This window comes from Vipera ursinii (assembly GCF_947247035.1).
Source record: "Vipera ursinii genome assembly, chromosome: 10".
NCBI lineage: Eukaryota > Metazoa > Chordata > Lepidosauria > Squamata > Viperidae > Vipera > Vipera ursinii.
The window spans coordinates 2,905,961-2,921,065 of NC_139520.1; the positions used below are offsets into that span (position 1 = coordinate 2,905,961).

Here is a 15,105-nt window from a genome sequence, read left to right on the forward strand (position 1 = left end):
TGATCAACAGCGACTAAGGGAGACATTCTTTTTCATCCTATTATCGTTACATTAATATTTCATTCTTTTAAGCAAATGTTATTTATTAAATTCAACTTTAATGAAAAAAACTAAAGAATCCTATATCTCTGGGACCATGCACCAAGTTTATATTAAAAAAAAGGAGGGTCGCCTTAAAAAGAAAGATGGTTCCAGAGTGAGCTTTTGTTTACATGATGTGTATATGAAATAGGGGAAGATCTACTGCTTGGGAAATCTGGTAGGATAGAAAGAAATAATGGGAGGATTAGAAATGGGCAAATATTGCTCCTACTTACTGTATTTTCCAAAAGGGGACAAGTGAGTTTCTAGCTAAATATATATCTGTCAGCCTAAAACTGACACAGAACAAAACCATATAATAATTAAGCAGGTGATTTGAGAGAAGAAATGCAATGTGCTCTGACTTGAAAAAAGCACTGACAAGTCCCTGCAAGACTATATTATCACTACATGGGTACAGTTGTTTGAACTCACCATATGTACATCAAATGTTCTGCATCAAGCCAGAAATATAAGTGGAAGAGGGCCAAGATGAGATTAAGTCACTGTTCCTGGAATATGCTTCCAGCAAAGCATTTTAAGAAGGACACTGACAGACACTGACAGACACAAGAGCATCCAGACGTGAGAAACAAAGATGGTGGGTCTCAGTCTGGTCCAGGCAATAGACAAGAAAGCAGGAAACTACGAGTTCAAGTCCCACCATAGCCATGAAAGGGTGACCTTGGCCTAGTCACTCTGTCTCAGCTCAACTTGCCTCACAGGGTAGTTATTGTGGGGGAAATAGGAGGAGGGAGATGTGTTGGGTATGTGTGCTGCATTGAGGTATTTGTAAAGGTGGGATACAAACAAACAGATAAGAAATTAAATTTCTTCAATTATCCGAACAGCTGTCATGTAGACCATGGACAGAATTAAACAAGAAATAATTGCTTCAAATGGTTAGGACAGGCCAATGCTGCTTCACTTGATATTGTTCTGTTGAGAATGCTGTAGTAATGGATTCCTGCTTTTTGCATGGGGTTAGAACTAGGAGCCTTCTAAACCTTATTATTATTATTCCAGTCCCTTATATCTGGGGTTTCTGGCTGACTGGAGGCATCTAAGCATGGTGACTCAATCGAATGGCACACGCCTTGAATGGGAGGAAGGGCCCTGATATGGCACATGCAGTAGTGGAGACTATAACCTCCAAGCCCACTTTCGCACTTCCCTGCTTTATAGCTGGTTCTGCTCCAATTGAGAATGAGTGAATTTAACATCAGTCCCTTAGCTGTCCACGTTTCCTGAATCGATATATCATGGCGAGAGACGAAGTCAGGAAAACAAAGCTTTCTGGTGGATACAAACCACTGAGTCACATATTTTGTATAAATATAAACACATACATACTTTTTAAATGTGTTGTTTAATTTTATGTAATTTTTGTTTTAATTATTACAGCCTGTGACTGTAAGAAAGATTTGATCGATCGCCTTCCAATCCTTATCTTCTAGCATTCTGTCACTTTGTCTTCCCCAACAGCCATTTGCCTCAGCCAATGGGTGTGTAAAAGGTTAGGGCTGCCCATGGCAGAAAGCCCCGTCACGTACATCCCTGCACTTTCACCATTTGAGAACCACAGAAGAACTTTTGCTCAAGGTGACTGGTGCCAAATGGATTGGTCCTTAGGATGAACCCTGCAACCCTTGCAGAAACCAGACCAAAGATATTCCCTAATTCCATGAGAAACAAATGCCAATTCTTGCAATAAAATAAGAAAGTACCACTTGCAAATTTGCATGTGTACATTTAGCCCGTTCTCTTATATTATTAATTAAGAATTAAGAAACTATTGGCAAGGGGCAAGAAGGAGTACTCATTACATGGGACCAGAGAACAAGAACAAAGAGTAGCATTTGCCGAGTCACTGGAAGAAAACACAGCTGCATTGTTTGCCAAAGTTATGTACTGAAAATAAAATTTGGCCTATGGACAATTCCAGTACTTCGGGAGAACATTTGTGTACAGCAGATCGCGGTCATTTCCCTCCACTAAACAGATGCTATTTCACTTGGGAAAATTGTTCAAAGAGGCACTGGAGCATCCGAAGAATGAAGAAACGCTACAGCCCCTTTTTTTAGACAAGCATATTCAAAAGACAAACAGAAAAAGTGATTTGGTCAGCCTCATCCTCAATGCTCTGCCCATCCCACTCTCCTCACAGTGTGTCACTGTAACATCCAAACCCAGCACCCACTCAGAGCAGCACCTGTTCAGATGCTTCTAGAAAGGGCACAACACTCCTTTTGCCTCGCTTTAGCACCTACCTCTCTGCTTTCCAATGTTGTTATGATCAAGTACAATTACTGTATCTGCCCACTATGAATTCAGAACACAGAAATTGTTACACGCTATCTAAGTTGTCATCTATAACTATACAATGGCAGCAAATTTTACCAGTTAATTATGAGATCCATAAAGGCAGAGTTTATAGAGTATCAAGGTGATCCCTTGGTGTCTCTGAACATTGGGTTTCTCCCCAGTGAACACCATGCAAAAGTTACTGGTTTTCCAGTTCTGACAATTTTTAGCAAGCAGGGAAAGGTAGGTAGGTAGGTAGATCGGACAGACAGAGAGAAGATAACCTTTATTGTCATTTTTTTTTACTGTGGGCACAAAGACACACATTTAAAAATGAAATTTTGTTGCTTCCTCTCAAAGTGTACACATACGTAACACACATTTAAACATACTACATACAACATATGTATAGACATATGTAACATATAAATATTAATCTCAATTTTGTAGTTTTGTAGTCCCCCAACATCTAGAGAACAGACGGATTAGATATATTTCAGTAATTATCTATGACTAGTGAATACTTTCCCCCCCACCGCCCCCCCCCCCAGTTAGGAGATTAGATCTCTTTTCCACTGATACGAAAAGTAACCCGGGATTCTCCTACAGTGATAGAATTCTCCCAGTCTGGCTCCATAACAAGGTCTAGCAAAATACCTTTATTCAGAATTGATTAAAAAATTACTTAATCTTTGCAATTTACTACAGAAACATTAATTAACAAACATTAAAGCTCTTTACATACATTGTTAGCTACAGAGGAACACACTGTGTATATTATTTATTATTATTATTTATTTATTTATTTATTTATTTATTCATGAGCAAGAGTCATGAGCTGCTGCAATTTCAGGGGAGAACATCCCTTACTCTCTTCCAGAGGAATGCACTAGCTGTATCAGCCTGAATTCAACGCAATAAATGTGAAAATTCTGCCTTGGTAAAAAGATAACTCATGAATGGGTAATTCAGTTTCCAAAATTAGTGCAATCTTACACTAACAAGCTCACTTAATGAACATTTATTTTAATAAGTCTTCATTTAGAAAAATCTTCAAACACAGCAACAGATTTGATGCCCTAACTTCCGAGAATCACATTATTGAAAGGGACAACAAATTTCCTCAAGCAAATCAGAACTCGTAATATCAGCTATTTCTAGGAAGCTTCACACAAAACCGAGCCAAAATGTTATTTCATGCAATTCTAGTCCTTCTCCAGAGCAACTATGGGGCACTTCTACGTGGCAATGTTCCAAAAAGCAGCCTTTCATGTCTAATCTTACAGTTCTACCGAGTAAATTTTTCAGCCCTGTCATTTCCAAAGGCTCCCCATCTTTAAATCATCACACAATGGGCACGTTCCTATTTATAACAGCCTCCTTAAAATGTGCACTCAGATGCAGCATTCCATGTCTCCTAGGCCCGTCATAAGAATGCATCGGGAACTATCATACAGCATTTATGTATGCATGGCACATCACTAAGGTCGGATTGTTGGACTGGCAGGTGCATAAAATTGAAAGCAATTCCTTCCAAGTATGAGTTGCAGGGTCAATTCATGAAGAGGGAAGACACCAGATTAGAGAATTCCAACAACTGAAATATTTCCCATTTACAACCAACATATTCCTATGTATATCACAGTGGAAATGTTTTTTTAGCAACTTTGATTTTTTTTAAACTGATATTCAGGTATCTGTTTCAAAGATGTCCTTTTGTTTCCTTGCAGACAATCCAAATATTTAAAAAAATTATACCGGTAAATAATCAGATGGAGAATATTTCAAGGCACAAAGAAAACATAGTAGCTTTGGACTGGTTGCTAAATGAAATCACAAGGACTGGGTTAGTCTTGGGTGTTCCAAACTAATGTATGATGACATTTTCCAAGGGTCATCCCACTTACACCACTGATTTTACTAACTGAATAGTCTAAAACAAATATTCAAAAAGGGGAATGAAGTTTTAGAAGGATGAGAAACAAAATGAGCTGGAGAATCCTTAGCGCACTCTGAGCTTGGTTGTTTGCTTGCAGACATTTCGGTACCAGAATAGGTAACATCATCAATGCACTGGTTTTGTTACGGTACCTAGTTGGATAATGAAATAATGCAAGAAACAATCAAACTGAGAGAGCACCAAAAGCAGCAGAGTTCAACTCTTAGCTATAGAGATTGTCCTCTATTGAAAACGAACTGATCCAAATAGGCCAGGGTTTAACAGATTCACAGACAATGGGGGAGAAGCTCTTGCCAATAGGAGGACATGATCCATAAAGTAAGGGTACAGAACAGGGATATTCAAAATCCCCTGGCAACTAAAAATATTAAAGCTAGTAGGCATACATGGAAACTTACCAATAAGTAGCAATTTCAAACTTACTAGCTAAGTTAGAGAATTGGTTAGAAAATAACAGTATGAAATGCAGGCTTCAATTAACAAAAATAACATCAAATGCAGATGTACAGAATTGAGGTATAACGTGCATATAAACATACATACATACATAGATGGTGTGACATACATGTGAAATGCATTCCCAGAGTGAAAAAGCCCAATTTAATTATGTAGTTTACAAATTCTAGGACAGGACTTTTCAACCTTTTCACCCATTGTACCACTTTTAGGATATGGCAATATCCGAGTACCACCAGTTGCCTAAAAAGGTGTCAAAAACTTGATGACACCACCCCCAAAAAGGAAAAAAGCGATAAAGTATGAAGTCATCAAGTTTTTGACACCTTGCTAGGTGATTGGTGGTATTCGGATATTTTAGGATATTGCTATATCCTAAAAGTAGTACAACTTACAACAGTTCGCTTAGTGATTGTTGTAAGCCCCAGGATAAGTGCCAGGCTCCAGCTGATCGGCGCTTTTGTGGGGCCCAGCAGAAGCACCAGGATCAGCACCGGGCTCCAGATGATCAGAAGCACCAGGATCAGCTGGAGCCCGGGGCTTATCCTGGCGCTTCCACTGAGCCCTGACAGCCCTGCAGCTCCAGCCGTCTCTTGTTCAGGCTTGTGTGGTGCTGCCGCCGCTTCAACTCATTCCCCTCCCCCAGCTACCACTTTTCTAGGATGGTCATGTACCACCTGCCAGGTGCCAATGTACCAACGGTGGTACGCGTACCACTGGTTGAAAAGTCCTGTCCTAGGAAGTAAGAGCTCCACGATATTCTCCTTTAGACTCTGCCTCAATTAACATTCGACAGGTATAACAGAAAGAGTGTGTGCAGGGCAATGGTAAAAAGACTGGAAACTAAATCCTAAGAGTATAGACTGAGCAAACTGACTGTATTTAGCCTTGAGAAAATCTGAGACGGGGACAGAAAATAGTCTCCAAATACCTAAAATACTGTACAGAAGTCAAAACCTGCTCTCCATCAATCCCAAGACACAGAATATGAGTGAATTTACTAGCTTTCACTTGGATTATATTCCTGTACATCCTTTAAGAAAGTTTAACAAGAATAAAACCAAAGAGGGGAGGGGCTGCCTTCACTGGATGCATTCAAATAGCACCCGAGCAACTGGATGTATTAAGCCGGTAAAATAGTGGACCTGATGGCCTCTTCCAAGTTCCTTTAGTGGGAACACAGATTACTGGAGTTCTAAACAGGAAGAGGTGGGGTTGATACAGAAGAACCGACAAGCAGAAGTTTCTTTTCCCAGTGCTGGTATCTCTCAGGGCTTATCGCAGCTCTCCCCTATTCTTCACTCACAACTGACTTAAAAGAGTACTGCAAGGAAGATGACCTTGTCGTGGATAGACCCCGCCTGTTGCCAAAATGACAAGGGGGAAAACATGGCTTAAGCCCCAAACAAGAGACACATTTGCAGAGGCACAGTGCAAGTTGGGGACAGGTGAGGAGGGGCGCTACGTGGGTCAGGGAGGATTGGGGAGGGTACCTGAGGGTGTGAGAGACGCGGGTCGGGGAGATTGCATGGGTCTGTGGGAAGTACAGCGAGGGTTGGGGGCGGAAGGTGGTGTGTGCGTGGGGGGGGGGTGCTAGTAGCCAGCCGAAACACAAAGATTAGGCTGGTGGAGACTTATTCCAACCACTTGCACATTTCCCTGCCATTGATTCTCTGGGGAAGCCAGTAGGGAAGGTTGCAAATGATGATCACACGATTGTAGCACTTGGCAACCAACGGCACTTAGATTGCAATGATGTGACCAGAGGGTGCTGGAACAACCCAAACTCTGAGCACCATCATTTGTTCAGCGCAGTTGTAATCCGGAACATTGCTGACCCAATGGGTCAAAGGTCAAGGTCTACCTGTGTAAGAAATGCCTTTGCGTATCACCTTAGAAGCAGGAATGTAGGCAGATGATATGTTGTTGACTGAAGGAAGCAGAATCCAGTCACAAAAACAAATATATGAAAGAATATGTGGGAGAGGGAGGGAAGCCCCAGCAAGTCATGGTAAGGTGCTGACAAGATCCTCAAACCGAGACAAGTGAAAGCTTGAAGAGCACAAGGCAGCATGTGACAAGAAGTATGAATGTGGTGGAAGCAAAGAGGGTTGTTTCAGAGAAACAAAGGTACAAAGAGTTACAAAGCAATGGAATTGGCGTATGTGGTTTTAGTTATAATTTCCTTTCTTCTTAAGCTTATGCTTTTATGTTCTGTATAAGAATGCTTACCCTGAAACAGAAAGTATGATGCATATATTTGCATTATTTCAATCATTACATTAAGGTTCTAAACTGTAGATTGGAAATGCTGAGCGTCATAAGAAAAGTGTACAATCGGGTTTAAAAAACTGATCAGGCTTTACAAAGAGAGCAGTGTAAAAACTCATTCCAGGCTTCACGATTTTTCTTCTTCTGTTCAATCATGTCTGATTCTTGCAGAGTACTGGCCAAATCCACGCAGTTTTCTTGCCAAGATTTTTCAGAAGTGATTCACCATTGTCTCCTTCCTAGGGCTGAGAGAAAGTGACTGGCCTAAGGCTATCCAGCTGGATTTATGCCTAGTGAGGGACTAGAACCCACACTCTTCTGGGCTCTAGCCTGCTATCTAAACCAGTACACCAAACTGTCTCTGTTTGTGCGATAGGTATTTGTGGTATGACAGTTTGTTACGTAGATTAAAAATCCCCAGAAACATAGAATGGAAGACTTAGAAAGGATCTTAAAGAACCTCAGTGATCCCCAAACTCTTTAGTTCACTGTCCTGTTCACGAAATATTCTGAGATAGCTTATTCCATCATTGAATGGATATTCCTGATCCATTTTTTGTAAGTTGTATCTGAATTTTCTAGTTCTAAAACAATTCTGAATAATTCTGCTGCAGAATTCTACACGGCAGCCATTTAAACACTCTCTAAGGCAGGAGTGGACAATTAATATTCCCAAGGGGCCATATATGAAACTGGGACTGTTGTGGAGGGTTGAACCAATAGGGCCACTCCTGCCCTGGTGACCCCAACAGGCCGGACGGGGACAGCCAAGGGGCCAGATGTGGCCCGCAGACCATAGAATGCTCCAATGCCATTACAATGTCTCCCCACAATTTGTTTTCCTCAGGATAATGATACCAAATACCTCCAACTGTTCTCATTCTTCTTCCCTGTTACTGGTTGTTGTCTTCTATGTCAGGGGTCCCCAACCCCCAGTCCCTGGACTGGCATTGGTTTGCACAAACAAGTGAAGCAATACCAGTCTATGGGATGCAGGTAGCATGTAAGACCACGCCCCCCCTCCAGTCCACGGAAAAACCTCTCCACACAAATGGTCCCTAGTGCCCAAAATGTTGGGGGCTACTGTTCTATGTCCAATGTGTCCTATAATATTGTACCTAGAACTAGGCATAATATTCTACATGTAATCTGAGCATGGCTTCTCCTGCTTTTGACAGTCTACTTCTGCCGATGAGTCTAAGACAAAGGGGGCTGGTTGCCCTTTGTTCCAACTTGTCAAGATACTCCTAAATCTTCCAAGGTTCTCGAAACTATTCAGCTCATCAACCGCCTCATGAAATTTCAGACTGTTCATTGACACCCTCCCACACTAGTTATAGTGTGAGAACTCTGGGTAATAGCAATAACAACGTTGACCTTGGATTGGGGCTTGATACTGACCACTCTGGGGAACCCTGTTCTAAGATGTTTATTTGTATTGACTACAAATTTAATTATTCCAAGTAAGTGAAATATGTATGTTTTGCTGAGCCCTAATTCCAGTTAAATCCTTTGCTTTATTAATGGGAGCTCACACAAATTCATGTATCACTTTTAGACATCACATAGTACGAAGTTTGGGAGCCTCTGATATAACGCTACTGGACTGTCATGCCTTTTTCCAAGTATTTATGTATTTTGAAATAGAGCACTTTGAAAATACATTTTCCTATATTTTGCTACATTTCAGTTCAACTAAATCTAAACATACTGTGATGCTTTAACAAAATACAAGCAGAAGTAGTGCATTTGTTTTAGCTTTGCTTGAAAGTAAAGGTAAAGGTAAAGGTTCTCCCACACATGCGTGCTAGTCGTTTCCGACTCTAGGGGCCTGTGCTCATCTCCGTTTCAAAGCTGAAGAGCCAGCACTTGTCCAAGGATGTCTCCGTGGTCACGTGGCCGGCATGACTAGACGCCAAAGGTGCACGGAACGCTGTTACCTTCCCACCGTAGTGGTCCCTATTTTTCTACTTGCATTTTTACGTGCTTTCGAACTGCTAGGTTGGCAGAAGCTGGGACGAGTAACAGGTGCTCACTCTGCTACGTGGCACTCGGTATTTGACCTGCCAAACTGCTGACCTTCTGATCGACAAGCTCAGCGTCCTAACACACTGAGCCACCGCGTCCCTTTTGCTTGAAAGTAAAACAAATGCTAAACCGAAACACTATCGATTTCATGAGGAAAAAAGTGTCAATCGTGGTTCAGCAAGAAGTGCCCGGATTTCCATGAAAATGATTTACAGCAATCTACATGCAACTCCCCAAACTTGCCCTTCCTGGTCTTTTCTTACAAAGATGGGATGTTGCAGGGCAGGCAAATGATCTGGAATGTCGACCTTCAGAGAGATGATCAGTCATTTCACCTTAGAAACATGGTAAACTTCATCAGGTCAGGAGCAAATAATGTACAGACCTGGAAAACTAATCTGGGTCAAGGAGTTCCCAAGTTAACCAAAAAAGCAGATGCTAGTTTCCTGTCATGAAGAAGGGGAAACCCCCAAAACTAGAATGTAACTCACAAAAGAGGCACAACAAAATTAAAAAAGAAAACCGCAAGCCTTCTTCCACTGAAAGATGAAAAATTTCTGCTCTCCACTTTCCTGCACCTCTGCCTGTTCCAAGAGGCTTCCTCCTCCAAAAGACATTAAGGGCGATTTGTAGCTGCTACAAGGATACCCTCTCCTGCCTCGTGACGGCCACATCCAAAACCTGCCTGGATTCCTTGGGGCATTTTCAGCATTCGAACAGCCTTCCCAACCTGGGCATTAGCTTTCAGGATCCTCTCTCCCGGCCATTCTGATGGCTGGAAATTCTGGAAGTTGAAGGTCCAGAAGGCGGGCCCTATTAAGAGATTGGCAGATCAGGCCAAACGCCTGCCAGATGGTACAAAAGGGCCATCCTGTCTGTCAGTTTGCCACTAGCTGGCCAGATGTTCCAGGAAAGTGGCAAGGCCCAGAAAAGGACTGCCTGAGGCCTTCTTGCTAAGGCAGCGGCCCTTCCGGTTCTCACAGCGGCCTGGAGTTGAAAGGGGCCCTTCGGACCACCGAGCTCCAAACTTGCTTTTTCTAAAAAAACTTTAGAGGGCTCCTCATTGCTTAACTAGGAGAAAACGAGTCTTGTTACAGTGAAAAAGAATCCCAGCCCCTCTTCTTCTTCCCCTCTGGAGCAGCTACTCCAGCCAGCTTCCTTTGAGGAGGGGTCTCTCCCCCTCAGGGAGCCTGTTTGGGAGTCAAAAGGCTGCCTTCTGATCTCCCCGGTCGCTGCCTGGGAAAGACTCTGGCCCAGAGCAGAGCAAGGCTGCAGAGCGCAAAGCCCGGGGACTGCTAACAAAGGAAAACCTTCTAGCCAGAATGGAAGCCAACCTCCGCCTGCGCCGCTCGCTCTTTAACGCACCCGTTTAAAACAGGTTGGGGGGGCAGGCCCCTCCCGGAAAGAGGCAGCCGGGGGCGGCCAAGGTGGGCCCGAGGGCGGGCCGGGGGAAGCGGCCCTCGGGGGAAGCCCTCAGGCGGCCGGGCCCGGCGCCGCCACCCGAGGAAGCGCGGGGGCCACGGCCGAGAAGGGGAAGGCCCGCCCGGGCCGCCGCACTCACCGAAGTACTCCTTCCGCACGTGCAGCTCCAGCTCCTTCTCCAGCTCCAGCGTCAGCGCCTCCAGCCGCCGCTCCACCTGGCTGGGGCCGCTCTCCCGGGCCGGCGTGACCTGGCAGGGGAGCCGCAGCTTGGCGGCCTCGGCGTCGGGGGCCGCCGGCGGAGCCTCTTCGGGCAGCAGCGAGGCCCGCGGCGAGGGAGCCGGCGGCTCCGGGTAGGCGCCCATCGAGCCGCGCGAGCTGCGCGAGCTGTGGCTGGAGAGGCTGGAGCGCGGGCTGACCAGCGAGGCGGCGCCCGGCGGCGCCGGGGACCGGCGGGCCGCGGCCTCCAGCTCGGCGGAGGAGCGCGGGCTGGCGTGGCGCTGGTCGTAGCCCATGCTGATGCCGCTGGTGCGGGCGCTGCTGGGCTTGCTGCCGTCGGAGGAGCCGGCCAGGCTGGCGCGCGGGCTGGAGTGCTTGCTGGCGTCGCTGGCCGTGCTGGCGTAGCTGGAGCGCGGGCTGAGCGGCGGCTCGGCGGCGGCCAGGCTCCCGCGCGGGCTGGCCAGGGCTCCGCCGCTCCCCGCCGCCGGCCCGCAGCACGTCGAGGCCCGCGGGCTGGCCCCTCCGGCCGCCTTGCCGCGCGGGAAGCCCTCGGCCGAGTAGCGCTTGTAGCAGGGCAGCGCCACCTCCGAGCGCGGGCCCTCCTCGCCGGTCGGGGCGCGCGGCGGCGGGCAGGCGGCCTCCCCCGACGGGTAGGGAGGCGGCGGCCCGTTCGGGGGCTGCTCCCGCCACCGGCGCCGCCCGACGCCCTCCTGGCTCGGCGCCGGCTCGGCCATGGGCTCGCCGGGCCGGGCGCCCCGCTCCACGCGCTCCGCCTGCCTGCCTGGCCGGTTAGTGCCGCGGCCGCCCCGCGTCCGGCCGGCAGGAGCCGCCGCCAGGCATCCCGGCCTGGCCCGGCCACGCGCGGGGGAGGCGCCGCGCGAAGGTCCGCCTCGCGCCCGGCCGCTGCGCTGCGCTCCCTGCCCGCGGCGGCGCTCTCCGGACGGCGCCCTCCTTTGTGCGGCCGAGGCGGCGGCGGCGGCGGCCCTTCTTTGTGCGGGGCAGGGAGGCGCGGAGGAGCCCGACGGCGCTGCGTCCCTCCGGAATGCGCTTCGCTCCGGCGCCAAACAATGGCTTGACCCGGGCGGGGGCGGGGCAAGGGGAGCCGACCCCCCCGCCTGCGCCGCTGCCGTTCTCGGCGGGCCTCCGGGAGGGGCGGGGCGGGGGCGGGTCCCGCTCCTCCACCCCCCGCGGCCTGTGCCCCCCCCCCGCCGCAGGCCCGGCCCGACGGCGCGGTCCTCGCTTTGTAACCCGGGAGGATTGAGGGCTGTAAGCGCGAGGAGGAACCGACCGCTGGCCTTTGGGGAGACGAGGGCGAGAATTCACTAAATGCGGCGATTAGCTCGGTGTTTCCTGCAAGCCTCCTCTGGGGTGGGTTGACCTGTTTCCCAGTTTTCACATCTTAGGGCAGCGTTTCCCAACCTTAGGAACTTGAAGATGCGTGGACTTCAACTCCCAGAATTCCCCAGCCAGCTATGCTGGCTGGGGAATTCTGGGAGTTGAAGTCCACGCATCTTCAAGTTCCTAAGGTTGGAAAACACTGTCTTAGGGAATGAAGGCAAAGTTTCCCACGGGTTGTATTATCCCCATCCAGACCGCGGACCCGCGTCCTCAGGGTCATCTGAGAAGTGCAATTGTGTGTGTGGAGCCGCCTCGTATTAGCTGCGACCCTGAGCTCAGCCAGCAGTCCTGAGTTCTGTAGCCCGTTTCCCTCCAGATGTCCAGGAACTGCAACACCTTGTGCAGTTTGTGTTGAGATGACTGATCTAGTAGATGTTTTTGTAAATTCTAAACCACCATATTTTTAATGGGAGAGACGCTCTTTGTCTGGCTCCTCTAGTGAGACCTATCCAATAGGATTGAACCTCTGAGTAGCTCTCATCTTCCTCAGAGCACACAAGCCCTACAAAACCACATCAAAGTAGCGTCTCACGGAGGTCAAAATAGTGCTGCTCTGGGGGCATGGTAGTGCCTATGATGATTATAGTTCATCACGTAGTGTGCTGCCCCGCTCACTCACATGCACATATAACTGAGTTTATTAATATTCCCCAGCAATTCCCTTCACCAAAACCCCCAGAATTGTCTCAGTTAAGTCCAGCCATGAGCAGAGAGCAATGGCCAAAGACTCTGCAAGGCACTTGAAAGTTTCTCAAACAAAATAAAACAAAATAAATCTACCAGGCAAACTTAAATCCGCAAGAGAAGAGAGCTTACGAGTCAAGAAAAGTCCAGTTTCCAAGGCACAATTCAAATCAAGGTACGTTTTCAATCCAAAGCGAGGCAGGAATCACAACGACCAGAAAACACGTAGGTAGGAACCAGACAAGTTCCCATAGTTGCTTCCGTCTGCTGTGCTAAATAGGCAGCTTCTGGTACAGCCCATCGAGGGGCGAGGCTTTCTTCTCTCAAGTAGTCTGGCTGACCGTCTCTGCTCCAACTTTTCTTTGTCCTACCTGTTCTTGGATCAGGCGCAGAAGGCAGGTCCTCTTCCTCCCCACTGACTATCTGCAACTGCATGCTTTCTCCAGCTGGAGCCTCAGCCAACCTCCTTCCAGACAACCACTTGGAGCCATCAATTAACTCAGCTCCTGACATGCCAACCAAGAACCGGTTCATCCTCCCCCCAGATGACGTGTAGAGGTATCTGTGGAATCGTCTGGGGGAGTCATCAGACAGTCAGCCAGATGTTGAAAACTGGATTGGCATTTACTGAGTCCTTTCCAGGGTCCTGGGATGGGCAGATCTGGATGTTTGATGGCGTAATAGGTTTGGTCACAAGATGGAGCTATTCCCGGTGAAGCTGCCTTTTGCAATTGAGTGCTGGGAATTTTGTCAAGGCCGATGGTGCTCAAATTGTGCTCCTGTTTTTTTAGGATTGCACCCCAGGCGCCTTCACTATTGATACTATCTGTGCTTTCTTTTGCCCCAGTCAGTTCACTTCTATTTGCAGGACATTGTTTTTAGTGATTTTCTCCAGTTGTTTCTCTTCTCTTCTGCTGATTCCAGGTAGTGTCAAATTCACACACTTTTCTCTTTCTTATCAGCAATTGTAAAGCCTGGGGTGAAATGTGGCAGGGGCTGGTTTGTTAAAGTCTTGAATTATTATTCTTTGTTTAACAATTTGCCTTTATAGGATATCTAATGCCCTGTGTCAGGCTTGTCCGCGATGCCCGAGCCTGACACATTGTCTTATTTTCTCCACAACCGCAACATTTTGAGGGTTGTGTTGAGAGGGAGGGATGGCTCAAATTCCCCCATGCCCAAGAGGGGACTAGATCTCACAGCTCTTGGCTTCTAGTTGAACATTGTCATTTCAACCGGATCTCTTATTTGAGTCAGTCCCAACTCCTGGAGGCTACCTTTAAAATCCCTGGAGTTTTATTGGCAAAGTTTTTGGCAACCGTTTGCCATTGCCTCCTTCCTGGAGCTGAGAAAGGGAGTAGCCCAAGGTCACCCAGCCGGCTTTGTGCCACAGTGGGACAAGAACTCACCTCCGCCCCTTTCTAGCATGGAGCCTTCAACACCACACCAAACTGATTCTTTATGTCTGCATTGACCCCCAGCCTTCTGCTCTTCAGAAAGGTCGGTTGTCAATGCTGCTAACATGGGACTTTCTTGTTTTGACAACATAGGGAGATGCAGCCTTTTTCTTTCTATGCTTTACTCTTAGAATGGGATGGGAGTTAATTAGACATAACAATTCTGGGGCTTTTGAAATAAGAGATGATAAGAAATGGCGGGTTGGAAACAGGAGGGAGAGCTTGCATTTCAAACTAATTGGAGAATGTGATTTATGACTAAATTAGGAGAGTGAATTGTGCTTTGATACTATGTGTTTAGGGGAGGGGAATTCAGATTTCGGCTTCAACCATGTATGTGCCGAAGCTATGCTTTTCTATTAAAGATTCTTTAAGGTAAACAATGCCTTGAAGTTCTTCGAAGTTTCATTTGTCGGAACCATGACGTTGGTATTCCAAGTCATTAGCTCCTATAGGACCACTGTGGTCAGGCTGAAGCCCTTACCCCATATGTCTCCCCATGCCCCCCCCCAACAAAATCCAATCCAATCTAATCTATGGATTATTTGGCTTTGGTTTAAAGTACTATGTACAGCTGTTATTATGATTTGTAAAACAGTTCAAGGTGATGTGTTCTAACCCTAATCTTAACCCTATCTCTGAAAATTTGCTCAGCGAAATATAAACAGTCCAAAGTTTAATGGAATTTGCAAAACAAAACATTGATAAAAATTGACCATTGACTTGGCTAGATGGTGAGCAGAAATGCCTGGAGGTATTGAAACCTTTGGAGAATTGGACAGAGTCCTGATTTGCACAGGCAGTTGGACTCAGTGACTTTAATGGCCC

At 47.0% G+C, this 15,105-nt stretch overlaps 1 protein-coding gene across 1 annotated transcript in view; it reads right to left on the minus strand.

Annotated features, from left to right (window-relative positions):
• Window positions 1-11,472, minus strand: part of WTIP (WT1 interacting protein) — a gene marked incomplete at its 5' end in the record, with an annotated part of 66,461 nt that extends 54,989 nt beyond the window's left edge. The window contains one exon of the mRNA XM_083370318.1: window positions 10,662-11,472. Within this exon, the coding sequence (XP_083226444.1) occupies window positions 10,662-11,472 (811 nt within the window). The remainder of the gene's footprint in view (window positions 1-10,661) is intronic.
• Between the last annotated feature and the right edge of the window lie 3,633 nt (window positions 11,473-15,105).